We start from the raw sequence: 27652 nt of genomic DNA, 5'->3' as shown, positions 1-27652 counted from the left end.
ATGAGAGGAGATTTTCGCGTATTTCCCGCCCACGGCGCTGCCCTCGCAGCATGTCAATTGTCCGCCCAGCCCTCAGACTGTGCCTTTTCCTCTTTTAATTGTCTCTAAGATGCTCACAGTCTAAGGGCACTGGGCTTCTCTTGGCCGAGCAGAGGCGAACTCGGGGCTGAACAGCCGATCTCGTGTCATTCTGGCGCAGTTCCTTGTACACTTCTCGCCCGTTCGTCAACAAAGTATGTGCGCTCGCCAGCAAAGTTGTTCCTCTTCCGCGAATCTTCCGTGAACACAGTGACTCCGCCCCGCAACCAAGTGCCCCGTGCGTCCGTAATGCTGTGCTGAGTGGCCGAGTGTCGTGCAAAGTGAGGAACAGTGATTGTGACACCAGTACAAAGTCCACCTTCAATGATTTTTTTTTCTCGCCTTTTATCGCTGCGAGAATAGTGCTTTGCTGAATTAATTGCCGCCCGACAGGGTTAAGCGCGCCAGCGAGTTCAGTGCAGAGCCTTCGAGCGCCGCCGTCCGCAATGTCAACAGTCCAGGAGAGATTCACGGCAGCCGTGAATGTCATCAGAGGACTGCCCAAGAATGGTGAGCAGAGAGGCCTGAATTCCCGCGGTATCTGTGCTGAAAAGAGCCCTGGAGAGCTCGATAAAGACTGTTTTTCTTTCTTGTCTCGCCTCGTGATAAGAGTATCAGAACAGCGACAACACACACGGCGAATGCCCAGCACTTTGTGGGTGGCGAGATTGTTTTGTTGACCATCGCATGAGGGAAATTGCGCCTGATCAGCTGATTTTTCTTTCACTCTTATTTGGGGACAAGAAAGTGCGGGAAATTTAAGTAAACAAGCAGCGAATCATCACTTTCTTATCAAATTGCAGAGAATTTTGTATTAAAATCTCGAAGAGGTCCAAAAAGAGAGACTCATTTCAGTTACAATACCTGTGATGTTTGGAGCAGGAATCCTTACTATTCCACAAAGAGTCTCATAATAGAGTAATCCGCGCTGTTTTGCTAATTTTCTCGCCATTCTTGCCCTGTTTATTCAGCCGCCACTCCAACTGATAAGCGATAAGTGACATCGAATCACTTTGACCTCAACGTCCAATGCTCAAAAGCCCGCAGAGCTCAGAATTTCCAAAAATATGCCATTGAAGCCAATGAATTAGCATTAGAATAATCATTTTGTGACGATTTGCATAATCACGCGTGCAGAAAAAAGCTGAGTGAGTCAAATGTCATGCACGATTGGTGGAAAAGAATGTTTTGCTTGTATCATTCGTCTTATGAATATTAATCCTGGACATTGTTGCGAAATCCTTGTCACTTGATCACATGGAAATCCGTGATCCGGAACAGCCGCGAAGTGGACTTTGTTGCATTTCTCCGCATGAGCAAGAAGTGGTGAATTGTCGCGAGCATAGAGCTCTGGAATGGACAATTTATCGGCCGTTCTTCACGGAATGACTCTGCTCATTGTATTATTGATGGGAGTGAAATGGAAAAGTCTTGGATAGAAACTCGTGCATTATTTATTTAGTGTGCTCTTTAGCCCACCGTTCATCAGCGATGGGATGTTTTTACATGGTAAAATATTTAACAGAGACACGCTGAGATCACAAATGAAACAATCACGATGGATCAATATTTAATGGGTGTTCATAATTTCTGCTTTCATGTGCAAAAGAGTGACATAAAAGTGTTTTAAAAATGCATTCCATTGTGTGAAAATATTTAAAATCAATATTTTCTTTAATTCACATGCCACAAATGCGATTTTTTCTCGCTAATTAACACTCTAAAGATCATAACTTCATGAGACTGGCGCTGATCTTTAAGTGATCATGATGAATATGGCAATTTTACGCAATGAGCGTACGGTGAAAAGTAGTGAATATTGTTAAGAAATAACTCTGTGGAGGTGAGAAAGGTCACCGAAGAGATAACTTAAGCGTGGCATTGATCACAATTGGTCTTCTAGTCTGCTGTACTTTATCTGGAGGTTAATACCATTGCCCAAGAGTTGGGCTTTCTTTATTCTCTTTGAATTTTTGCTCTTTCTTCAACTCCCATTGATGGATTAATTCTCCAAAAGCCTCCACAATACGCTTTGGTGGCTTTTGAAGCAAAAATATTACAAATACACCAAATTAGTGTGTTCTCATGGAATAACAATGAGCTGCCATTGCATTTTCTCTGCACAATTGCAATTGAAATGATTCATAATGACGTGTGCCGTTGATTTCCCCAACAAAGACGGTCTGGAGAAGATTGTTTCGCCATTTTCCGGATAAATCGGCGAAAGATAAACATTTCCACAAGGTGATAACATGTAATTCTTGACGATAATACCCATAATTTCCTGTACGATCAGCCAAATAACTTAACTACGTGATTTTCTGTGTGTGGATAAATGCAAATATGGCCGGGAGAATCGCTTTGGGTCAACAGTACATAAGAGTGACCGGAGGAATATATGGGCAGTTGGGGAAAACAGAGACGAAAGATAGCCGCGTAGACACGAAATCGCTGTGTACAGCGCTGGAGTGTATATTAATTGAAATTCTCTAGTTATTTCATTTGCCAACAGATACACAAGATCTTGTTTGTGTGTGAATATTTCTGCTTATTCATACTTGTTGCTTTGTTTGGTCTTCTTGAACTCATGCCGTGCTTTTCCCCGTTCGAAGTCTGGCCATTTTCCGTGGGAAATCTGGCGCTTCTTCAGTCGCTCTGAAGGAGTTTTTCGATAGATTTTCCTACATTTGCAAATATGTGATTTTCTACTTACATTCACCTTCAAGTCTCTATACTTGATAAACATCTTTTTAACCCGTAGGTACTCGAAATGTTTAATGTTTCTTATTTGTGAGGCACGTGTATTGGATTAGATGTGATCTTTAGAGCATTAAAGTTACACGAAGGTATTTTTTGTTATATAAAAATCTTATTTATTAAAGTAGCAAGACTTCTGTCTTTAAAAGTCAAACTTATTGGAAAAAAAGACGCTCTTCAGGCTTGAATTTAATAACAGATTTGTGCAAATTTTAGTTTTTTCTCTTGAAATATTACTGAAACAACCAAGCAAAATTTCGTTACTGTTATCTCAGTGTTTGTTTTAAATCTGGAGAATTGAGAAATTCTTAGAAGCTCCGCCTACTCGCAAGCCACGCCCATTAGCAAGCATTGAGTTTATTCACGTCCAGTCAAATCTTCAGATTTCTTAACTGGTGCGCATTGAGCTTTTTAAATCTATTTCTTATTATTCTCACTGAGGAGATTAAACATTGGTTTGAAAATATTTCACTAAATTTATTGACTTTTGATGTAATAGTCGTGACAAAATCGTTTAAGTGGAAAAAAGGGAAGTGATTCGACTCATGTTTTTCACACACTCATTTCAGTATTTAATATATCATATTTCAACAAAGCTTACATAATAATTGGTTTAGTTTTTCGAGGCGACTTGAAAGGCGCGCGCATTCGCCTATTTCTTGTTCAGCATTGACCCTGCGACTATTAATTTTGCAAAATGCACAAAGGCAGCAACAAATGTTTCTTGCAAAGCATTTTTCCGCATCATCGCATTGGTAATATGCGATTGGGCGACTCTTTATTACTGATAGACGCACTACAGTTTTTCTAATACCATCTTTTCCTTTTTGCCCACAAACCGAGAGAGTTGGGAGGCAAAAGAGGTGGCAATATAACAGTGGCAATTATTGTGTGCCGCGGCGTTTGCAATGATGAAACTTCGAACGAGGCAATTTGTTGAGGTGAAAGTAAAAATTTGTACTTGGCTTTTTTCCCTCCTTTCGCGTATCCTCAACTTTTTTCGCCACACTAAGGTTTGATCAGTAAATAGAGGCACTGTTGTCTTGTAAAATCACCCAAGAAGTGCTTTTTCGATGGGCAAATGCCAATTCGAAAAGATCGCGATGAAGAGTACTTTATTGCCGTTTTTGGCTGTTAAGCAACAACGCTATTTTATGTGGACATGGAAAAGAACAAAAAACTCACGAGCTTCAAGAGAGAGAGAGAGAGAGATTTTTTGGAGAGAAAGAAAAATATATGGACAAAAAGAGTTGAGATTAGTTCGACTGGTGAAACTGAACAAAGAGTTAAATGTGAAATCTAACATGCTTTCGTATCGCTTTCGGTTTTTTATTAACACCTCCATTCTAAATGAATCTTTGAGTGAGGTGTTGATCTCTCCTTTTCACTTCCCTCCGCAGGATCTTATCAGCCCAGCAATGACATGATGCTGAAGTTCTACTCGTACTACAAACAAGGCACTCTCGGACCTTGCACGCAGAGCAAACCCGCCTTCTGGGACGTCGTCAACAGGTGCGTCGTGCGCAATCAACACTCCAATAACTCGTGTTTATGATCTCTGGGACGCTTTTCGTCCAAGCAATAACGTTTGACTCTAGTCGAGTTCAATGGCATACGAAAGAGAATGATTTCTGTGCATTTTCTCTTTCAATCTGGCGGAGAAATGTATTAGGAAATTGCTTATTTTTATTATTCAGATAAGTTACCAGAAGAAACTCTTTATTACATTGCTAAATTGTTAGTCAAAAAGTATTATTCTAACGATTATACGCAAATTTCCCTAAAACACTCTGTTGTAATTGTAAAACTTTTCAAAATCTACACTGAAAATAGATGAAAACTCTGTTTATTTCAATATGCAAAGTGATTTTTATGAAAAAAAAGTTAGAATTACACAATTTTCTGATGTTTTCAGTCCAGAAACAAAAGAATTTTTAACGTGATTATTCATTTCCTATTTCGCCTTTTAAATTATGCATAAAGAACATAAGCGTTTAACGTCATAGAACTCTATTGAGTATTCGTTAATCAATACAAGAACTTTCATTTCACTACAATTGATTAGAAATTTGAGCCACTGTGTATTGACTGCCAAATGCTTGTCTTCCAGAGCGAAATGGCAGGCGTGGAAGGCGCTGGGTGACATGAGCCAAGAGCGCGCGATGGAGAATTACGTGGAGGAGCTGAAGAAGATCATCGAGACGATGTCGTACACGGACAACGTGGCTCAGTTCATGGGCAGCATAAGCGAACTGGACGGCGTGAATGTGGACGATCTGGAGGCTGTGGCGCCGGAGGCCATCAAGAAAGTGCGCTCACATCCAAACTCACCTTTCGGTAAGCGGAAGAGGCGCGAGAGAGACTAAGGGTCAGGGACTTGACAACACGTGTTTTGTTACAGCATCACGCGAGTCCAGTCCTGTGCGGGCGCCGATGAACGGCCTGGCTCTGCCGCCGCCGCCGCACGTGAATGGGAACGGCTTCCTGACGAACGGACACGATACGGCGCACCAGAACGGCCACTTGACGGAGCAGTCGGACGACGAGTACATCGACACGGTAGAGGACGAGCCGGAGACGCTGAGCGCGCGGTCGCTCTCCAGCGTGTCCTCGCAGCACGTGTCGCGATCGAAGGTGCGATCGCAAGCGGGCAAGAGGCCGGGCGTGAATGAGGAGTTCCTGGAGGTGCTGAACCTGCTCAACGCCACTGTGGACAGAATGAGCGTGGACCTGCAGCAGGTGACGAACAGAATCAACATCATGGAGAGATCGCTGCTGGAAGTGCGCTACATGCAGGCCTCGAGGGTATTTCCTCCAGTCAATGACCAGCAAAAGCATTCACTAACGCTCTTCCCTCCGCAGATCCGGCAGTATCCCAGCTGGTGGCCATTCGAGGACATCTCGCCCAACTGGTTCTTCCTCCTCGTCCTCTGGCCGTTCGTAGCGCAGAAGTTGGCGCAGGTGATCAACAGGCGCAAATGATCGCTGTGAAACCTTTACATTGACACGACAAAGGGAATATGGATATATTAGGATAATATATTGACATAACACACGCAGATTAGGAGAATTTCTCAGAGAATTTTTCTGTTTTTCTGCTTATTTCGTATGAGACCAACAATGTGATTTGATGATTTATGTCTTATTTCTATTATCTCTTGAAATTTTTTGGTGCAAGGCTTTACCCAATTTTACTTACAGATGAACAGTGTGTGTAGAAATTGTATTTTTATTTTTACAAAGTAACTCAATGATTTCCACAATGGAGCAGAAGAACAAGAGGGATTAATTTGATATTATTTACAGGGTTTAATCAGTTAGATTTTCAGCAATGTGTATGAATTTATGACAATTCTGTGAAGTTGCAAAGGATATTTTCACGTAATTTCTGTAATTGAGATGGAATTTCCAAATTTTCACAGTAAACCTGATGTTTTTCGAACTTAAACGACTTGAGTATGATTGATTTAAAGTTCTTCTCCTTTTGGTACCTCGTGTAAAAAGAATTGTGGGCGTATTTAAATAAATTGCTATTATGTATTCAGATCGGAAGTCGCTCTTATAGTTTCAAACTCCTGAAGTTTCAATAGTTTCTTTCTCGAATGTAATCTCTTTCATGAATAGATGTATAAACAATTTTGCTTCCGAAATTTCGCTGAACTAGTAAATTGAAAATTTCATTAATTTTCTTATCTTAATATCCGTCAAATGGAAATTATTTCTTGCTCACGCACCATTTCTTTGCAAGCAAAAGAAGCGACACTAACTCCGTCTTCAAGTAGACCTCATCAGTGTGTGAGTTTTGCTGAAACAACTTCAGGAAAGTGAAAAAAGTACATATTGAACTTAGATTTATTAATGTACAACGTTCTGATGAGGCAATTTCTCACAATTTCTCATTGAATTGTTTGTTATCAGTTAACTGATGTCTCTTTTGCGGAGAGTTGCTTTGGTTACTCCTCGTAAGCATATTTTCCTCACTCTTGCGCCTCCTCGCGGAACTTGTACCTCTGCAGCACACTCTCTGTGTTCTCCATGGCCACTCCGCGGCGGATCACCATGTATCTGCCCTCCTGGGACAGATCCACGACCGTCGAGGCGGCGCGCTGCGCGTCCGTGAGACCCAGCTGGCCGCCGTCGAACACAGCGCCAAGCAGTGGCCACAGTGCCCTGAACTCCGCCACGGCCAGAGAGCTGGGCTCACTGCTCTTGTTGGCGCTGGTGAGCGCGATGGGCGCCCGGAAAGCGCGCGACAGCTCTCGGATGAAGGCGCAGTCGGGGATGCGAATACCGATGCGCTGGAATCCGGGATTGAGGAAGGGATTGTCTAGGCGTGACGACTTGTTCACCACCAGAGTCACGGCTCCGGGTAGCAGTTCGCTCAACATCTCGCGTGGCAAATGCGCAGCGTCGCCCCAGCGATGGAAGTCGTCTATTTCTGCCACGCAAATGGCCACAGCTTTCTTCTCCTCGCGTCCCTTGATTTGGTACAGCTTCTGGATGGCACCCGGATTGTTGGCGTCGCACGCCAGGCCGTATACCGTATCGGTGGGCAGAGCGATTACCTCGCCGGCCGCCAGCAAGTCTCTGGCAAGCGGCACGGCGTTCGGATTGGCCGTGCTGACCAGCACGAGTGGCGATTGCATTTCACTCCCGGAATGGAAAAGTCTCTTAGCACAGAACTTGAGGGGGGATCTCGAGCTCCCCAGGCAGCGGAACATGTCACTGTGTCCTACTCGCGCCAGTTGAATCCGCACAGCTGGTTACAGCACTTGTAAAAGGTCGTCATGGGCTCGTCCGCCGAGCGGGTCTGCATTTGCATGAAGTACGCTCTGCGGTGGTTGCACTGAGGGCACACGGCGTCTGTGGAATCTACGTTCTCCCAGGCGGCAGCGCCTCCCATCACGTGGTCCACTTCCTGCAAGCAAAAACCGGGGAAATCATAAATGTTTGGCAAAATGATGAAAGACCCAGAAACTAACCTTCAATTTTGGATATGTGCGGAAGGCGAATTTGCGCGTGATGTTGCAAATGTACGGACAACTGCGGCAGGCGAAGCGATTGCAGAGCGAGTCCTCCTCCACCATCAGCAGATTCCCACAAGTCGGGCAGAAAAGCAGCATTTCCAGGCCATATAAAAGGTGGAAAAGCGAGTGCTACTCACGCGGGATGATCCGAAATGTCAAAATGTCTCCAGAGAAAGTCTCCACGGCCGCCATCTTTGCTGGTAGTCAGCCTTCCCGCCAAAGTGAAAAGAGATTTCCCGAATTATTTCTCCGAGATTATTCCTCAGAAACTGTTTTATTCTTCTTCATTTTGACATACATTTTGCTGTATTACACTTATAGAATTTAATCTTCTTTTGCTTCCTTGCGATTACTATTATTAATGAATATTATATAATTTCCAATGAACTTTTTTTTCCTTCTGGACAAATTGGATTTCTTAGGGACTTTCTCCTCAAGCGAGTGTGTCTCTACCTAATAAAAAAGAAAACTTTCTACGTAGTCAAAAAGATAATAGCTGACAACTAATCACATGATACAAAAAATCCATTACAAAAGAGAGGAGGAAAATCAGGAGGGAAGAATGGTACTTTTGCGCCTGGAAAAATGAAGTTCTGACCATGTGTTCATCTCTGTGATTAAAGGGATGTGTGATACACAATGTGGGCGAGCTGCTTAGCTCTCCTCCTCCTCGTCGGAGTTGTCCTCCTCGCCCTCCTCGTCCTCGGAATTTTCCCCGCCCTCGCCCTCCTCTTCGTTCTCCTCCTCGGACTCCGGCTTCTCGTACGTCTTGGACTGTTCGATGAATTTGGCGAACTCCTCCTTGTCCACGATCGTCACCAGTCCGTCGCCGCCGCTCGTAGATTTGGTCTTCACCTCGAAGTACTCGTCCTTCCGCCTGTCCTCCCAGCACGAGTACTACAAAGGGGCGCGCGATTAGCAGGAGATCACAAACAAGCAGCTCCGCAGCAAATACTCACCACGGTTGTGGGCGCGAAGATGTAGTCATCACTCTTCTCGGTTCTGTTCTGTTTGAAGCGCTGCAGGAGACTGGATCCGTCGCGTTTCCACATGAAGAGGTTCTGCTGATCGGTGAAGCCGCTCTTGAGATCCATCTTCTTCACGTACAGCGTGAACATGCCGTTCGGGTCGGCGCTCTCCTTCTTCGCGGTGCGCTTCTTCTTCGTCCCATCGCCATTCTTCACGTCCTCCTCGGAATCCTCAGAATCGCTGGGAAACTCCTCATCGGACTCGTCCTCCACATCGTCCTCATCCTCCAGATCCTCCTCATCAGAGCTCTCCTTCTTCACCTTCTTCTTCCCGCCCTTTGCGGGCTTTCCGGCCGGAGCCTTGCGCTTGGCCGGTGTCTTCTTTGCCGGTCCGGCAACCTTCACGCCCTTCTTCTTGCCCGCAGCGGCGGCATCCTGCCCGGGGAAACATCGCACACCATTAGCACAAGTCTACGAGCCTCGCATTTTGCTCACTCACCCCCTCTTTGTCCGGCTGCCAGTCCTCGCCGGAGTCATCGCCATCGGACACCTCCTCCTCGTAGTCTGAGCCCTCGAGCGTGGTGGTCTTCAATTCAGTGCGGTTCCTCATGCTGATCGCCTGCCAAAATAGAAGCACTGCGTGAGAAAAGCGGCCAACAGTGACGCCCAAGGATTTCCCCTCAGAGGCGCAAAAACAAGCAAAAATGCTTCGCAGCGAGTCAACAATATGGACGCTTCAGAACAGGGTAGCAAGAGGTTAAAATCTCCCACCCTCTGAAGCCCGCATTTCCCCATGAAATACACCCCAACGGGGCCCCAAACACACGCCCACGCATTACTTACGCCTCTTACTGCTGCTGGAGAATACTTGTGTAGTGCAAATTGGCTGGTGGCTTGCAGAAAACAGACTTTTCGCAGAGACTTTGTGGTATTTTTGCCGTAACGCGTCGGTACACAGGGCAACCCAAAAATGTTGGCCGCCCTGAGGCTGTCATCGTGTCGGCCAAATTGACATTCTGCCTGTCGAAATCCTATCGAAAAATGGGATGAATTTGAAATTTAGACGAACGCCAACCGCCAAGTTTAGCCGAGTAATAAAAAATGTTTTTTTTTTAATTTCAAATCTCTTCATGATTTTGATAATGAACTGGAATATTACGGGATGATTTGGAGGAAAAATCGTGGTAAAAAACAAATATTCAATTGTGTAATTGTTACAATTGATTTAACAGTTCGTGATCAGTAAATTAATAACTTCTTCGCAAGTTTATTAGAAAACAGTATTTCAGTAAGTTTGATTGATGTGATTAATGTTTTATCTCTCGATTTGCCCATATTTTGTCTGGCAAGAGCGCCGGATCACTGAAAAGTTGAGTGTCTGTTAGATCGATTCTCTATCTAATCTGGTGCATAAGATTAAAGCCATTATATCACATTGATAGGGAGGAAGAGAGCAATTAACATTGTCCAAACCGTCCAAATAAATGGGACAACCTTGCCCCAATCTCACTCTCTCTGAATAGCTCCAGTTTATCAAAGGGCGGGTTAATGCAATTAAAACAGGGAAACTCTATCACTTCCCCTTTGCCAGCGAGAAGAACTCAATTGAAATTCTCCCTGCATCACGTTTTCCAAAGCCGACAAGTGAAACTTTTCCCAAATCCACCCCAAAAGAGGGGGGGCGAGAAAGCAGGTGAGAAAATTATGATTAATTTTAGTGAACCACAAATGTCGGGTGTGTGTAAATAGTCGTAATTAGTTGTCTTCCTACCCAAAGTCGCTCTGGAAAATATAGATTCAAGGACGAGGACTTCTTGGGGCGCCCCATCCCTTCGCCAATTAAAAACCAATTGAATAATCCCCTTTCATCGATCAGACAAGATACTGTGCGGCGGCCCTCTATGTACACTCGCCGCCCCCTTTTTGTGCGTCGCCCGCCAGAAGGGAAGTCATGAAATTAATTTGTGGCGCACTTCAACCCTCTCCCGGTGCCTCTCCCCCGACCCGCACGACGAGACCACACGGCTCAGCAAGAGCAGCAGAAGGAAATTCCATTGCGACCGCTTCCGATACACTCTATCTCTGCTCCTAATCTGCCGTCAGAGGCACTCAAGACTCGAGGATGGATTGCTGGAAATCGACCCTTCCATCAAAATTGAATTTTAGGATGCCGGCCTGCAAAGTTTCTCCAAGAATAATTCATGGCACGAGACCAATATCGATATTGGCATGAAAAAAAGCGACACTGTAAGTGAAAAACATACAATTTTCTTCACAAAAGTCATCTAGAAATGCTCAAAAATGCTATGATGGGAAATCTTGGGTGTGAGAATTGAAAATAAGTAAGTTTCTTTCAACTTTCCTGCTCAGTTTACCATAATATTTATGAGAGAAATTGATTTTTATCGTGTATTTCCCAAGCAATACTCAATCATAAAATTATTACTGATACTCCTTCTTGATTTATTGTCAGTGTTCTTTGAATTTCTAGGAAATCCATTGCAAATTTCACTCAAAATTTACTAATCTTATCAGAAGCTGTTGTGTATTCTCTTCAAATGTCTCAAATAAAACAAGAGTCAATAAAAAATTTTAATAAAGAGTTAAATCTTTCAATTTGGTTTTTTTTATATGTAAATAAAATTAAAATTTTCGTGTTAAAATCGTGAAAAAACTGTGAAACAACTTACCAATATAATTATTTTTACTATCTTCACAAATTGTGCGGAAATTACACAAGAAATTCCCATTCCTGATGAACTTTTCCACTTCCAGCAACCCTTCTGTCAATTAATCTATTTTGAGGATGTTTTTAATGGTCAACAAATAGAGTGGATATAAATTCGAGCGGACATAAATATGAGTTGCGTGCAAAATACGCGCCAACATTTGGGCACTTCTTGTCGTCCAAAATTATCAGGGGAGAAGAGCGTCTTGCATCGCAACAATTAATATTTCGGGCGGGCTTTCGTGTGTGAGTGTCGATTGGGGAGCGAATAAAACACGTCCCAACACCCATTTCACCTCAGTTATCGTCAAATATTCACGGCTACTTGAGGTATTCTTGTGTTGTGGGCGGCAAGGAAGCTCTGCTGGAAGTGGCTTTGTGATCCGCAAGTGCTTTGTTCCATCTGCCGAGAGAGTGCCTTTTTATTGGACTCCGGAGACAAGGATGGCGGCAATGAGTTCGCGATACAGAAGGAGAAATGCGGGTGAGTGAACGCGCGCGGGCTTTTCAATTAATAAATGGGAAAATTATTCACACACAAGCGCGACGAAACTTTTCCCATTGACTTTTCCGTTGAAATTGCGCGCGTTCCCACAAGGGAGGAATCCTCGTGCAATTTATAGAGACTCTCCTTCTCTCTATTCCCAGTGTCCTCTGGCAATTCACTATCACTTAAGGTCCGGCGCGTTGGATGAATTTTATGTGCATGTAATTTTGCTATCGTAAAAATTGCACTTACCATTAAAATTTTTCTCTTCTCCTCCTGGACAAATGCGTGGCTTCTCGGGATGGAAATTGGATCGCGTGGTGGGAAAATGAGCTCAGGGAATGGGCATGTCGTGTGGCCCATAAATAATATAACACTCCAGTGTTATCATAAAATTCCTCCATTTCGTTATTTGGCGCGAATTTTTTAGACACTCATCATCAGGAGGTGCTGAAGAGGGAGAGAAGAGCGTCCCAAATGGCTCTTCACATTTTCCCCGCCGTGCCTTCATGCTGAAAATCCCAGTTGGGAAATTAGGTGGGCCAGCGTCGCTTACGAGATTTGGGATTCCGATGGAAAACACTCACACCATAGCGACTCACTATCTGATCCCACTTCTGATATATTTTGCTGTATTTTGATGTGGTAAAAGAGTGATTTTGAGGAAAATTTCATAATTTCCCTTATCTTTTTCGTGAAATCTGCACAGAAAACACTTTAGTGAAACATTTGCAGTAGCTGTGAGCACTTGCCGAGGCGCACTTTATCCGAAATCACTCCAAATATGCCTTCAATCGCGACGCACTCACATTTTCGACGCCTCCACAGGCACACATTTTAATGATCAATATTATTAGTTGAGATTGATAAGACGTGGGGAGTCATTATTGATTAGGGTGAATGCCATAAATTGTCTTCATTATCCACCGAATGTCTGTCAGTAATATTTTCCCTCACCCAGAGCTTCGCACAGTGCGACTTTGGCACCGAAAGTGCGGCCCATTATAGTTTTATCAGATTCTAATTAAATGCCCGCCCCCGCGCCACAGAAACCGCGTGAGTGTGTGGACAGGAAAAGAGCAAGAGACGCTCTATCCATTCGTCACCCACTCAGTATATCTCGCCAATACCATCTTATCGCTCCTGATTATTTTTGCTTCCCGCTTTTTTCGCCCCAGCGCGAGGAATTCCTTTGCTGTCCATCGCGAACGCCCAAAACCCACGGATATTCCACACATTCTACTGAGTCATGTAGGATTGGCGCGCTCCGCGCCCTAACACAGCTCAAGGATGTAGTCGGGTGGATTCCCAAGTGGCCTAATTAGGTGCTTCGCCATCTCAGCACATGTTTACACGCGAACTTGCAGCCACGAGAGATTTTTGCCCGGTCCCAACGCAGATTTCATTACAGACCGTGCAAATTATCGCACATGACTGCGGGAGAACTTAATACAAACTTTTCTCAAATGTCTTCTCCACAATGTTGCTCAAGGGATGAGTCGCCCAAAGAGTCATCAGATAAAATATTGATTTTCTGATTAAATATTTTCATTTACAGCGCAAACCGTGCGTTAAGATCGTTTAAGAAAAGGCTTGCGAGGAAAGAGGAAACACTCAGAGTTTTGAGCGCTTCATATGTGTTGACGTTACAACATTAGAAGATTCTCTAGAAATCTATATAGGACAACTCAATACCCGTAAAATCGAGACTTGAAAGTCATCTATTGGTTATAAATTGGTAAAAAGATGCAAAAGGAAACGCACACGTGTTCGCTCCGCCCACTATTTTATTTGACTCGCAAATAAATCATATACTGCATATTTTGTTCACTAAAATTGTTCTGAGAATCTCGGCATTACTTCATTCAGCCCGAAACACACACAACTTTTCCCCAGTGCATTTCCCATTCAACATTTCACTCACGCTAGCGAAATTTCTTATTTTGCAAGAAATATGACTGATATTGGAGGTCAACGGCGCAAATCGGCTCTTGAGCTTCTCTAAAATCTCCCCATTATCTGAGCCTGAGTTTATAAACAATTCCCTGTTCGCCGCATTCGTATTAGCCTCATGATTTGGGGGGCTCCACGAGGCGCGCACTCACCCCCCGACCGCCTTGGAGCAACAGTCGGGCGAGTGCCACAGAGTTTCACTCGAGCGCCGCAGTCAGTATTAATCGTCTTGCGGTCGTGAGCAGACAAAAGCGCGCGTATTTCCCGGGCGCAGGGAAAATCATCGCATAAATCCGCGTTCTGGCATCGCGGGACAAATTCTTTGTTGTGCGGAGACTGATTGTGTGCCAAGAGAGGCATTTTTATTGGATTCCCACATTGATTGGGCGGCTGTTATTCCGGTGCGACATCAATGGGCTATTGAAAAGCCATCAAGTGCTCGGTTTGATTGCCAGGCGAGTCCTGGCGATGGGGCGGAACGCCGTGCATTCAAATGGATGTAACGGCCATGTGGAGCACCTTAAGTGAGCGAGTTGTGAATTTGTGGAAGAACCGAGCGCCATGCAACATGGCCAGTGAGTGTCCTCATTTCCTCAATTCTCCTGTCCAAATCCAACGCTTTTCATCGCTCGTTCCGGCGGCTCTGTTTGTTATCAGGCCACAGATTGGCTAAACAATGACGGCGCAGATGAAAATCTCCGCATAAATATTTAGTCTTCCCCTTTTCTGGCCACTTTGAGGCCAAATGCTAATTACTTCTCCACTTGATCAACTTCGACGGTTGTCCATTAACCCAGTTTTAATTTTTCCACTGCCCAAACATCCATTTCTGATTATATTTGCGCGAAATTATCAGAAAAAGCTTCCAGGTGAAATTGCGAGTTTTCGGCCAAACTCCGCATGTTGACTTTAACTTTTGCCAAGTCGATGATTTGATTGGGAAGTTTGTTGAATATTTATATCAAGTGTCTGTTATTTCGCGGAAAAAGTGATTTTTTTATTTCATTTTCATTTGAAATTCATAAAACTGAATATCATTGAAGATTAAATAACCTTTGATTTTTAATTAGTGAATTTTGGGTATAAAAAACTTTGTTCAGTGTGTGTTTCGATAAGAGTATTTTCATCTTCCGAGCTTTTTTCTGCTTAACTGTTAAATAACTTTGAGAAAATAAATATCTTGCCATTACTTTTCTTTCACTTAACTCAATAATGTACTATTTTGCGCGACTTTGTGATAAAGAAATGTACGAAAAGAATAACACACTTTTGAATCATAAAATTTACAGGCATTTCGTGGATAATGGAAGAAAACGTTTCAGATAAACCTAGGTTTATCAATATTGTCCATTTCGCAAACAGTCTTATCAAATTAATCTGCGAATAGCCTTTCGACTTATAACAATTCCATTTTCAAAAGTTGCAATGAAAAATATAATAATGGCTGAAATGTCCGCGGACAAGGTGAAATTTTCCCCAGATTTACTGAGGAATTTCAGATGCATTTCCTAAAATATTCTGTGAAATCGTAAAATTGCATAAAATAATCAGTATAATGTTAAGAGCTTCTTGCACTCGGAAAGAGGATTTATGACACAATGAATTTGTTCTAGATAAAATCATCTTGTCATTCACGAGGAAAATGAGTAATAAACATTTTAATATAATAGCCATTCGTGCAGAGCGCAAAATATTGCTCTTTTACTGCTGAATGTTATGATAATTTATCCATAACTCAATAGCGCAAGGAAAGTGAATTCTGTGAATTCAATAACAAACTGATTTGCTGTAAAGTTTATTTGAAAAGCTCTTGAAAGTGTACATATAAAAAGCACAGGACGAACTGGAAGAAAATCTTACAAAGTCTTTCATGGGGAAAAATAGAATGGAATGCAATAAAAGAAGGAGAAAATGTGAAATATTCTCAAAGGCAATGGAGAAAGACTTCTTCGAATTAATTTAAATAGTTAGGAAAAAGAGAGAAAGTTTGTGCTGTGCGTAACTGCTGAAGGAAATTGTGCACTTTCTGCGCTGCTACAAATTACAATTGGCAGATTAATTTGAGGGCACGACGAGGAAGATGGAAATCTTGGCAAATTGATGAGTCCAATGAATTTCATTTGAGCATGAATGGATGCGTGAGAGCACAAAATCATCGAAAGTGCGTCATCGTTGCGCCAAATTATTATTATTATTGTTGCTGTTATGGAAGAAATCCATCCAGCCGAATTGTACTGAGAGAGTGTGTTCCACTTGAAATAGAAATTAGCGATCCTGTGTTTATTTTCCCAATCATTTTGCACATTATCGCGCACAGTCACTTGCAAGATGAGAGCCTCTTTTCTCACACACAGCACAAATTAATGGCTCACCATCGTTACTTCACCTCCTCTCGCGATGAAAAAAAAATTATGGGGATGGCAAAAAATATTATAAATTATTAGAGACTCTGCATGGAGGAAGGGAGAAGTATGAAGAGTCCATCGAGAGGAGGAAAAAATGATGAAAGTCTATTAATATTCCAAAGTTGAGTTATTATGGCACACACACTCAATGGGAAATCGAAATTCCATCCTCGTCTCCCAATCTACACATTTTCTCTCTCGTTTAATTGTTGCTGCAATTGATGAGGAGCGACACATTGTTAATGGATTTCCTAACACTGCAACCTTGAACTTATTATTACACATCGGCTCAGTCATTCAGCGTATGTGTTTATGGTTTGGGCATGAGGCCAGAAATGCGCCACGGGATGCACTTTGAGCAAGCTCGCGAGCGTCAAATGTCGTGCTTTTTTCATTCTGCCTAGGAAATACCAAAGTCAACGGAGTCTCACAATCAGCAGCAGATGATGCGATGCAGGAGCAAGTTGTTGGCTTCCTCAGGAGTCACCCGGACTTCCTGGAGCACTACGTCATGGAGGAGGTGGAGATCGAGCAGCTGGAGCGATGGATGATCCGGCGGATCCAGCGCTCCAAGAAGCAGCCTCAGCAGCAAGCGCGCAAGACAAGCCTGTCACGGTAATTATTGCAAAATTCCCTGCCGATTTTTCAGCATTGATCAACTAATAAATCTAAACTGGAGTGAGCAAAAAATTCATCAATCTGAGAGCCTCTTGGAGTTTTTTTTCACTTTTAGTAATGCAGTAGTGAACACTCAATTCTAAAAAGTACGAATGAATTGTAATTAAATTATTTTATTCATTTTAACGTATTATTTGAATATTCTTAAGGATATTCTGGCGATTTTACTCCCCATTTAAATGCTAAATTGGAAAGAACTAGTGAGTCACCGAAATTACCCCAATATGACTATTTTCAACTCAAAGAAATTGATGTTTTGTGAATGATCGGTGATTTCATTTACCTCTTGCCAATTCCTCTTCCCTGCCAAATCATTTTGTCGCGCTCTCATTGGAAATATTCCAAAGACAATTCACTCAGTGATTTATGGCTCATTCTCCCTGCCCAGATGGCGATTCTGCGTGCACGCCGACAAGAGGCAGATGCTTCAGGATCTCACACATTCGCTTCAGTTGCGTCCCACGCGTTCGCACGTTCTATACGAGCTGGGCTCCTGCATCTCCAGTGCCGTCGGCGCGGACGGATTCCGTCTGTATCTCGCCGACAGCGGCAGCCCGGACGTGCTGAGTCTGTATCTGGGCCACGAGACCCTGGCCGAGGACGGAGAGCCACGCCTGCACAAAGTCAAGTCCGGCCTCACAGTGCCCACGTACGTGGCCAGGACGCGGGAGCCGGTGAGGCTGTCGAAAGGGGACGTGGACGCGCGCTTCCCCGAGGGCATCACCAACAAGGACACCGCGCACATCCTCTGTCAGGCAGTGGTGCAACCAGACGGACAATTGGTGGCCGTGCTGGAGCTCTGGAGGCGCGAGCACGGCGCGCCCTTTCACGAGGAGGACGAGGAAATAGCGTACAGCTATTTAGTGTGGGGCGCCATCGCCATTCACTACGCCCACCTCTTCCTCAACATGAACAAGCAGCGGAAGTTGAATGACTTCCTCCTGGCCGTCGTGAAGTCCATTTTCCAGGTGAGTTACTTGTCAATTCACTCACTCCAGCAGAATGAAAATTGTGTGAGTTTTCCAGGATATGGTCAGCATGGATATGCTGGTGATGAAGGTGATGAATTTCGCACAGCGTCTCGTGGACGCCGACAGGGCGTCTCTCTTCCTCGTAGACGCCAAGAGCAAGGAGCTCTACGCCACTATCTTCGACGTGGGCAACACCGGCAGCAAGCCGGACAGCGGCGCCGAAGAGCCGCGGCCGCCCAGCACACCCAAGGAGATCCGCTTTCCGCTGGGCACAGGAATCGCCGGCCAAGTGGCGCTGACTGGGGAGATTCTCAACATCACGGACGCATATGCGGACGAGCGCTTCAATCGCTCCATCGACCAGCTGACAGGCTATCGCACAGAGTCCATCCTCTGCATGCCAATCTTTATCCGCGGCAACGTGATCGGTGTGGTGCAGATGGTGAACAAGCACTCGGGCTACTTCACCAAGGAGGACGAGGAGGCCTTCGAGACGTTCGCCGTGTACTGCGGCCTAGCGCTGCACCACGCCAAGCTGTATGACAAGATTCGGCGCTCGGAGCAGAAGTACCGCGTGGCGCTGGAGGTGCTGAGTTACCACAACACCTGTACAGAGGAGGAAGTGGGCAACTGCATCGACGACCAGGAGGCGCCGCCGATCGAGGTACTGCAGAACTTCTACTTCAGCGCGTTTGAGTTCGACGATTTCCACAAAGTGCAGTTCGCCATCACCATGTTCACGGATCTCTTCGGCCTGAGCCGCTTCGACAAGATGAGTCTCATCCGGTTCACGCTGACCGTGAAGAAGAACTACCGCCGCGTGCCGTACCACAACTGGACGCACGGCTTCTCCGTGGCCAACACGATGTACAGCATCCTGAAGCGCTCGAACGGCGTCTTCAAGTCCACAGAAGTGAGTACTTTTGCGGATGAGGTGAGACAGGGTATTAAACAATGCTTTCCTTTGCAGTGCCTGGCGCTGTTCATCGGCAGTCTCTGCCACGATCTAGACCACCGCGGGAAGAACAACAAGTTCATGCTGGACACGGAGTCGCCGCTGGCCGCCATGTACAGCACATCCACGATGGAGCACCACCACTTCAACCAGACCGTGGCCATCCTGCAGCAGGAGGGCCACAACATCTTTGGCAAGCTGAGCAACAGCGAGTACAAGCAAGTGCTGGGCCTGGTGAAGCACTGCATCCTGGCCACCGACCTGGCGCTCTTCTTCCCCAACAAGGCCAAGCTGGCGCAGCTCGTGGCCGAGGACAGCTTCTCGTGGAGCCTCCTGGAGCACCGCCTGCTCATCCAAGCCATCGCCATGACGGCCAGCGATTTGTCCGCCAGCGCCAAGCCCTGGGACATCCAAGTGGAGACCGTGAAGGTGATCTTCGAGGAGTTCTACCAGCAGGGCGACGCCGAGCGCGCCGTCGGCCGCCAACCCATGGCCATGATGGACCGCAACAAGCCCGATGAACAAGCCAACTCACAGGTGGGCTTCATCACGGGCATCTGCATCCCGTGCTACTCTCTGCTGCAGCATCTGCTGCCCGACACGCAGCCGCTGCTGAACATGTGTCAGCAGAATCTCGACCGCTGGCAGAAGATTGCCGACGAGGTGCGCCATGGCAAGTCCATTAACGTCCTGCAGCTCAGCCGCGATTACTGACCTCTCAACTAAATGTAACAGCGCGCGGCGGCACAATTGCGCGCAGCACATAACTGTAATGCGACATATCGAAAAAAGAATACTTTTCGACTCCAATACAGGCCTCAGAAGTCCTAAAATAGCATATTAATCTATTGGGTATTTCGCTAATACATGAATCGATGCTGCGCGCAATTGTTCCGCCATCGCCTGTCTGTGTAAAGAAAATGACATGAAAGAGACATGAATCAATTTCCGGTAAATGTGAAACATTTCTTGTGTGTAGTTTGCACAACAGAGAGTGCATCCTCTGCTTCTAAAAGGCTATTAAACAACCAATTAAAAATATAATTAATGTAAGCAAAAGGTTCTTCTGTTGTCTCTCGACCAACCAACTCTATTTTCCACATCCCTCTAGTGAAACTCTAAACCTGAAAGTGAGTTCTATCGCCTCCTTCCATGGAAAGTGAAAAAAAAAAGAAAACCATCTCTCCATTCACAGTTACTCATCAAATTCTCTCTATTTGCTGTGTAAATTATAAATTTTCATCATTCAATATCACAAATTCACTATTTCAAAATACTTCCTTTTACAACTTCAACTTCATAGCAAAGTGACGAGTAAAAGAGGGCGCAAAGTCTTTATCAAATATCAATACATGGATGTGTGTGTGTCTGTGACATAGTTTTTAGATATAAACGTACAATGTAATCAATATCGTAAAGAGAAAAAATTAATTTAAAATGTATGTTTTTCTTCCTTCCGCCTCATCAAATATCCTCCTTTATCAATTGTATGTATAATAAAAAAAAACACTGGACCGCAATTGTTCTCCTCTCAATTCATTGTCCGCGCGAGGGCGGTTCTTGGCCATCCGCAATCAATCAATCAATGAACTCTCTCCTAATCCTTACATAAGCGACACTCCAAATTTTCTACATATGTAAACTCACGTGACGCGCGTGTGTGCCTTTTGTGACATTGTATCAATCCTTCTCATCGTAAATTTCACCTCCAATAGTATCGATCCTCGCCAACGTTGATAATTACTCTATGACGAATTTGGCCTCTCCACTGACCTGGAAAAGAGAAGAATGACGCCTTGTTTAGGAAGTCGACACCACCTGACTCTCAGAGACAATTCGGCAAACATCCCCAAAAGACATTCCGCAAATATTTACTCGAGGTCTTTAAACTCTCTCTCACACTCGGCAATTGACGAAAAGTGTGGACACATTGAAGTGCATTGGAAAAATTTCCCCAAAATAACACTTGATAATGACAGAGTGAATGAATCAATATCAAATAGTCATTCATGTCTCACTACAAAATATTGATTGCAGATAAAATTGTCTAATTGACTATTTGATAACACATTTCCACAATTCTCTTCTACGAATCACATTTTCCACGTGTGAATTATTATACACGGCTATTTATGTAATAAACACACTTAGAGAGCAATTAAAAGCAATTTTTACATCAGGGATTTTCCAATAACAGTCAATTTGAAGCTTTGAACTTTGGATTCTTCGAAAGTGTCCACCAAAATAACTAAATTAAAAATAACTATTAATCATTTGTCATAGGAAAAGTAATCTGGTCCTTGAATTCTATGGCATTCTCTAGTCGTCTAGTCACAAAATGATACGATTCATCAGTAAAGTATCTAATAAACATGCCTTCTACGCTTCAGCAGTGCTGCAGCTCGAGGACTCGCATCCTCCGGTCCAGCGCGGTTGTCCTGCTGCGGCGCCTGAGACCCTGGCAGTTGATCAACGTCCTCAATCTCAACATTCAACAGTTCATTCTCCTGCACAACATCAACAGGCGGAAGAGCGTGGGGGGAGAGAGAGAAACATAGTGGGTGAGTGTGAATGGCATGCAGATGAGCGCAGAGACAAACCTGATGGAAGAAGAAGGGATCTCTGTCCACTGGCGTCACCTCCCTGAGATCAGTTGAATTCCAATTTCTGCTGCGCGGCGACGAATCCTCGCCGCATGTCAGCGACAGCGGCGGATTCTTCGTCGGCTTCCTCTTCACACCACCTGGCAGTGCTGCTGATGTGCTGGGCCGTGGAGTGAGAAACTCCACGGAGAAGGACAAATTGGGCGATTTATTGTCCACCACGGAAGTTCCCCCGGCCGCAGAAAAGGGCAATTTCATCCCGTCCAATCCATTCGTCCTCATAAACAAATTACTATTGTCCCCATTGAAGCGACCGCTCGATGGCGAATTCAATTTCCCCCCACTAAAACTCGTTCGGCCTTTCGAAATTAACTTAGATGAGCCACAATACGGCGACGCGGAGGACACACTTCCCATCTGATGTCCACCGTCCGTGCCATTCGGCTGTTTCCTCATCAAACCGCGATAATTGCTCAGCGACAAATCAATGTGGCAATTCGGCCGCACTTTGCGCTCACCGTTCATCACGTCCGTCTGCCTGATGCGCCTCACGAGCTGATGAAAGTTGTGCTTCTTCACCTTAGCGTCCTGAGAAATCGAAAAGGTGACATGATCCGCGAAAGGGAAACACAAATACACAGTGAAAGAGGGAAGAGGAAACTAGAGGACCAGCACATTATCTACGTTACTATATCTAATCTAAAGAACAACCAGATTTACCTCTAAACTACTTTCAAGACAAGCAAGAAGACTTACATTTGACAAATCAGCTGCCGCTCCTCCTTCGGTGGATTCCAAACCGACGAAAGCTCTGTTGTTTCGACGAAATCCTCGCATCGGCTTCGATTCAGCATCATTCGACCGCACACTCATGACCAAGTTGCTGGCCAGCGGACCAGAACTCATCTTCGGCGGCTCCAGGAGTGTCTCCAGCACGCTAGCTGAGGTGATTGGTTGTCTGTAGGAACTTCTGGTGGCTGCAAAGAATAGATTCCAATCAAAATCCTCCCTGAACCTCACTTTACCAGTGACACAAATTATAATTTTTAAACAGATTTTGCGATTTTTTTTGCAAAGAAACACAAGTTAACAATTAATAACAGCTTAAAGCGACCTTAAAAATGATTAAACAAGAGACACTCACTTGACTGCGTGGTCGAAGATCCATTCTCGAGGGATCTGGCTGAGGATGATGAATCGTCAAACAGCGAGAGCAGAATCAACTCCTCATCGATACTCGATCCATTGGCGCCACTTCCATTGGCAGTCGCGCCCTGGGAATTGGGAGCGAGAACAGCCATCGAGAACTCTGCATACTCCACGTCATTCTCCCCCGAGATCGGCTCCTCGTCCACATCGTTCTCCTCAATCGAGCTCGTGTCCTCTGACATGGGCGTCTTCTTGCTCTCCTTCGCCTCCTCCTCCTCCGAATCTGAGCTCTCCGAGAACGTCCTGTCGCACAGATTCGGCGACGACAGAGAGAGCGACAGAGGCTTCTTCGCTGCATCACTGCTTGACGCTTCAATGGCACTGGACTTGATGACACTGGTGGATCCGGAAGCTGTGAGACTTGTACTCTCAGCTCCATTGAGGCACTTGAGAATCTCAGTGAAGATCTTATCGTTATCCACATCGTCTGGCGATGTCTTGGGGCTCTCCTCTTTGCTCTGACCACTGGCTTTGCCCACTTCATTGCACAGCGTGTCCAGGAGATCACTGCCAGCCGAGACAACGCGACACGCCGAGTCAATCTTGGCCATGTTCTGTGACACACTGCCTCTCTGCTTGCCACGCTCTTTGTCCAGCTTCTCAGTGAGATCCTTGATCTGCAGCACGTGCTGCTTCTGCTGCTGCATCAGCTGATTAATGTACCACGTCTGATCGCGGCAGCGCTGATAGAAAGTAGACGGACGCACTTGGAAGCGCAAATTGAGAGTGTCAGCGGTGACATTCCAGTAGCCCTCTGTGGCCAGCAGATCCAGCCGGAAGAAGCGATTGTAGCCCCAACACTCGCCAATCTCGAAATCCGACACGAACTCTCTCGAGATCTCCTTCGACGCGTTGACGTCGTGCAGCATTTGGATGCGATACTCGTACTTATTGCTTCCAGGATGACCGGCAGTGAGTTCCAGGAAGACGCTGAGATATTCTCCGCGCACCACGCCGTTCCCGAATGGGTAGACCTTCAGGCGCCAGCACAGGCCGTTCACCTTTAGCGGCTGCGAGTACACGGGCAATCCCTTCTGCTGCAGACTGGCGAACTTATCCAGGACGAAGGAACACGAGTCGTACATCGGCACCATTTCACTGGTGAAATCTGCCGGCATCGATGCCGTGACGTAGCTGGACATTGGCTTGATGCGCACCTGATGAATGATCTTCAACAACTCCGGACTCTTCATGATCAGCTGCGAGCGCGAACATGTGCTCAACTGATGCTCGGTCTCCTTCAGCAGACGCTCCAACTGTTCCGTCTCCTGCGTGAGGGATCGCTTCTGCCTCATCAGCGTGATCAACTTTCCCTTGAGCTGCTGATCCAGCCGCGTGATCATCGCCTCCACCGCATTACGAATTTCCTTCACCTTCTCGTCTTTCGACGAGCACACAATCTCCATATTCATGTCGACATCGTGGACAAAGTTGATCAGCTCCACGAGACGACTCTTCAGCTGCGACACCTCCTCCTTCACCTGCGCAATGTGTGTCTCATACACCAACTCCAGCTGCTTGAACGTGTGCCCCGAGTGAGTGCCGCCGAACAGCGCACACTGGTGGCAAATGCACGTCTTGCATGTCCAGCAATAGACGCTGAGCTTCTCATGGTGCGTCTGGCACTGATCCTGCTCGTTGTTCTTGCACAGACTGTTCGATTGGATGTTGGTGCAGATCTACAAGGAAGTGGCGAGACAAGAACACATCAAAACGTGGTAAACAAGGTCATGGGAATTCTTTAATATGCCAATTACAAAGTGGTTCAGTCAAGGTGTTCGAGTACTTGATTATATAGACAGTTAAATTTGGCATTCTTGAGTAAAAAATTACATCATTTCATGATTAGGGAAATATTTTAGTAATCAATTCTAGGGGTAAATTCTTTATTTTGTAACATTATAATCAAGTATTTTCAATGACAATGGTTTACGAACACCTCGATTGGGCCGTTCTTTGCTTGTTCCCACCGCAAATGGACATGAAAAAGTCGTGACTTCTACTCTGTTATTCTCACCTGCTGGAGATTCTCCACTTGAACGGCGACTTCCTCGAACCACCGGCAATTGACCAGCTCGTTCACGTGAAGCGGAGCCCGACAGTGTGGACACTGGCGTCTCTGCTCCGTTAACCATCGCGAGATGCACACGTAGCAGCAGAGCTTCGAGCAGTGCGGACAGAGATGCGCCTCCTGCAGCTTCTCCATGCAGATGAAGCAGCGGAAGACATCGTTGATCGATTGCTACAAGCCAAAACCAGAGACAACACAACAATCAATTGTAATCATGGTTTGAGTGTCCTTCAGCAGCTAATGAGAAATCATATCCAATGCCAGATTCGCGCAATTGGGAGTGTGCGTCTCAGCCACAAAGAGGAGATTCTATTGTGATTCCATCGACGATCCTTGACCTTACAATCTCACCCAGAACACACCACTTGTCGAATAGTTGCGGCCCATTAAATGTTAAACACCGCTTCAAGTCTCGTGTGAAGCTCCCGAATATGGAAACGACCAGTTTCCTTTCCTCAATCTCTCGCCTCAAGACGCGTCGCCATCTCTTGTGCGCGCCTTTGTCTCATCTCGACACACAACCCAGAAGAGAGAGATTAATGTACTTTCAGCCGCTCAAGAGGAGCGCGTCAAATATTTGTGGGGGTGTCTCGCGAGACATGAGAAACAGTTCTTCATCAATATGCGCAAGTGACTCAATAAATTACAATATAATGTGTATAAAATGATTGAATGGCTTCTCTTGCCCAAACACGCGCTCTCGAGCCGCAGAATCAGGTGCTGTGCGCCGATGAATCATGACCGCAGCGTTCGTGTTTGACCATTTGAGCGACTCCGCCGCACTCGTATATCTTGTGGCTGCGCAAATTAATTAAAGGAACAGCCAGACAGCTTCGAGCTGCAAATTGACTAACGGTCACCACTCAAACACCGAGGCGAGGGCAAATTCTAATCCTCCGTACACCATTTGAGGGTGTCAATTGGCCCCAAAAGGAATAATCTCTCAGGCTTGATCGCACATCACTCGTGACCCAAATAGAACCGTAACATTTCATCCTCCCAGAAATCATGGCTTAAGGCAGTGTAATGACAGAATTTTTCAATTTGCGTGGGACACAATTGAAGACGCACAAACCAAAAAAAAAAACTCAGTTACTCTCTGAGCCAAAGAAATATCCGCAAATTCTTCGCGTCCAATGAAGCGTTTTGCGCTTGAATTACACCACTCAAGGAGATTTAGATGAGATTACTCTGTGTGCGATTTTCTGAATGAGACGCGCGCATTTGTACACCTTTTCTCAATCAACTGACGCGCTTTGTTTCCCCAGATAAGAAAAATTCCGCGCTGAGAATTCCTCCTCAGCTGCAAGTTGACACATTGCTAGGAAAGCAGCGCTTTTCTCAGGGTAAAGTCAGGGGGAATTCAGAGAATTTGCATTACGCTTTAATAAGAATGCTAATATTGTGCCATTAAGAACTCACATCCCTCAATATTTACAATTCACGCAGAGATCTGCGTTCAGGGGCTCGTCATTTCGCATGTTGAGTGCCAAATTACTCTATTATGTATGAAATCGCCTGTTGAAACTGAGGAAATCATGACTAATGAAAATTGGTGGCTGAAGAGGAAATTGCTTTTACCTGAAGATACATGAATGGATCAATATTGACCAGTTAATCAAGCTTTACAGCTTAATTTGAAATTTTCCCTACACATTTCCTTTGTGTCTTGCGCTCTTACGAGTGTGCCAATCAATAATTCTTAGCCCTTCAGATCACAGGATATACCTAAATTTATTCCCCTGAGAACATATAAGAAATGAATAATTTGCCTAAAGGTAAATGCAGAACACGGAAGGATTTATTCAATGACAGTCATGAAAAGACTTAATATGAAGTAAAGAATGAATTAATGAACCAACCTTTTATAGAAGCTTCAGTGACTAAGCTGAATTATAATCATTTTGCGTCTTTTTGTCTAGCCTTTTGAACCAAATCACACAAGAATATTATAGATGGTTAGGCAATTTCTTGAAGAACACTTGGAGAAATATGGTTTTTTTTTATAATATAATTCTCCTCTGATTTGCAGAAATGTTCACAAACTAACTGATCTTTAAAGTCTCTCAATTATTTTTGATAATTGTAGGAAAGATAAAGAAAAATACAATTGCCAATATTTCCGAAACGGGACTTTAGAGCGCAAAATGACGAACCCTTTGAATTGTGCCCAGAAATTTGTGTTAAGATTTTCTGCTACCAAAAGAAAAGTCAAGAGGAATTGCAGGAAACTCAATACTAAATCGTGATGCTCTTTGGCAGGAAATGGCTCAAGAAAAGCCAGGAAAATCCCAATAAAAGGATTGTTAAACAAAGGAAGTTCATTGGCAAGGAGGAAAGGACTTTGCCCTTTGCGTAATGCTCTTCCGGAGGCTTTTCCTCCGCAATCCACCCAGTTTGTCTGGTGGATTTTCATCCCTGGGTCGCTTGTGGTTGCGAATTGCATAGAGTATCAGAGCTGATAGGTCAAAAGAGTGATTTATAGGCAAACAAACCTCTGAAACTGTGTTGGATTCCTCTTCATTGTTATCACTGCGTCGCAGAGCCGGTATGAGCACTTTTCCTCGCTTCGCCATGGGGCTTCTTTACCAGTGAACACTTAAATCATAACGCGATACCACGGACGAGTGACTGATCTTGAGCGGCACCACCTCGAATCCAGCAAATCCACACACTTTCGCGGAGAAAAATGAAGTAAATGTGGATGCTGCAGAGAGCGAACAATTCCAACAATTCTTCCCCTGACACTCATCTATTGGCCA

General features: G+C 44.9%; 6 protein-coding genes across 8 annotated transcripts; 2 read left to right on the top strand and 4 right to left on the bottom strand.

The window, feature by feature from the left end:
• The first annotated feature begins 82 nt into the window (after positions 1 to 82).
• On the top strand, positions 83 to 6442 carry LOC132260356 (acyl-CoA-binding domain-containing protein 5A). 3 transcript variants are annotated; one of them, XM_059758414.1, is made up of 5 exons: positions 83 to 359; positions 442 to 588; positions 4236 to 4347; positions 4946 to 5172; positions 5237 to 6442. In XM_059758414.1, the coding sequence occupies exons 2-5, from the start codon at positions 525 to 527 to the stop codon at positions 5815 to 5817; spliced, it is 984 nt and encodes a 327-aa protein (XP_059614397.1). In that variant the 5' UTR covers positions 83 to 359; positions 442 to 524; the 3' UTR covers positions 5818 to 6442. The 3 variants fall into 3 exon arrangements, with proteins under 3 accessions (XP_059614397.1, XP_059614396.1, XP_059614398.1); XM_059758415.1 differs by having other exon boundaries at positions 95 to 588; positions 5237 to 5640; positions 5698 to 6418; XM_059758413.1 differs by having other exon boundaries at positions 83 to 588.
• A 231-nt stretch (positions 6443 to 6673) lies between these two features.
• On the bottom strand, positions 6674 to 7556 carry LOC132260349 (threonylcarbamoyl-AMP synthase). Its single transcript, XM_059758404.1, has one exon. The coding sequence runs from the start codon at positions 7554 to 7556 to the stop codon at positions 6813 to 6815; it is 744 nt and encodes a 247-aa protein (XP_059614387.1). The 3' UTR covers positions 6674 to 6812.
• Positions 7557 to 7567: 11 nt separating this feature from the next.
• LOC132260350 (DNA-directed RNA polymerase III subunit RPC10) lies at positions 7568 to 8028 on the bottom strand. Its single transcript, XM_059758405.1, has 2 exons — positions 7818 to 8028; positions 7568 to 7753 (listed from the first exon to the last, which is right to left on the bottom strand). Exons 1-2 carry the CDS (start codon positions 7956 to 7958, stop codon positions 7568 to 7570), a joined length of 327 nt encoding a protein of 108 aa, XP_059614388.1. The 5' UTR covers positions 7959 to 8028.
• Positions 8029 to 8103: 75 nt separating this feature from the next.
• On the bottom strand, positions 8104 to 9824 carry LOC132259046 (nucleolin). The gene is made up of 4 exons (XM_059756589.1): positions 9674 to 9824; positions 9330 to 9449; positions 8822 to 9265; positions 8104 to 8759 (listed from the first exon to the last, which is right to left on the bottom strand). Exons 2-4 carry the CDS (start codon positions 9438 to 9440, stop codon positions 8517 to 8519), a joined length of 798 nt encoding a protein of 265 aa, XP_059612572.1. The 5' UTR covers positions 9441 to 9449; positions 9674 to 9824; the 3' UTR covers positions 8104 to 8516.
• A 4405-nt stretch (positions 9825 to 14229) lies between these two features.
• LOC132260486 (probable 3',5'-cyclic phosphodiesterase pde-5) lies at positions 14230 to 20445 on the top strand. Its single transcript, XM_059758626.1, has 5 exons — positions 14230 to 14573; positions 16808 to 17018; positions 17470 to 18049; positions 18108 to 18965; positions 19023 to 20445. Exons 1-5 carry the CDS (start codon positions 14492 to 14494, stop codon positions 19719 to 19721), a joined length of 2430 nt encoding a protein of 809 aa, XP_059614609.1. The 5' UTR covers positions 14230 to 14491; the 3' UTR covers positions 19722 to 20445.
• A 6-nt stretch (positions 20446 to 20451) lies between these two features.
• On the bottom strand, positions 20452 to 27630 carry LOC132260484 (E3 ubiquitin-protein ligase TRIM37-like). Its single transcript, XM_059758622.1, has 7 exons — positions 27386 to 27630; positions 24837 to 25061; positions 22755 to 24498; positions 22367 to 22587; positions 21608 to 22198; positions 21384 to 21514; positions 20452 to 20780 (listed from the first exon to the last, which is right to left on the bottom strand). The coding sequence occupies exons 1-7, from the start codon at positions 27464 to 27466 to the stop codon at positions 20753 to 20755; spliced, it is 3021 nt and encodes a 1006-aa protein (XP_059614605.1). The 5' UTR covers positions 27467 to 27630; the 3' UTR covers positions 20452 to 20752.
• Positions 27631 to 27652: the final 22 nt, after the last annotated feature.

This window comes from Phlebotomus argentipes, unplaced genomic scaffold (assembly GCF_947086385.1).
Source record: "Phlebotomus argentipes unplaced genomic scaffold, Phlebotomus argentipes genome assembly scaffold_18, whole genome shotgun sequence".
NCBI classification, from domain to species: Eukaryota; Metazoa; Arthropoda; class Insecta; order Diptera; family Psychodidae; genus Phlebotomus; species Phlebotomus argentipes.
Note: the sequence above shows the minus strand (reverse complement) of the source record. Positions and strands in the feature narration are given on the sequence as shown.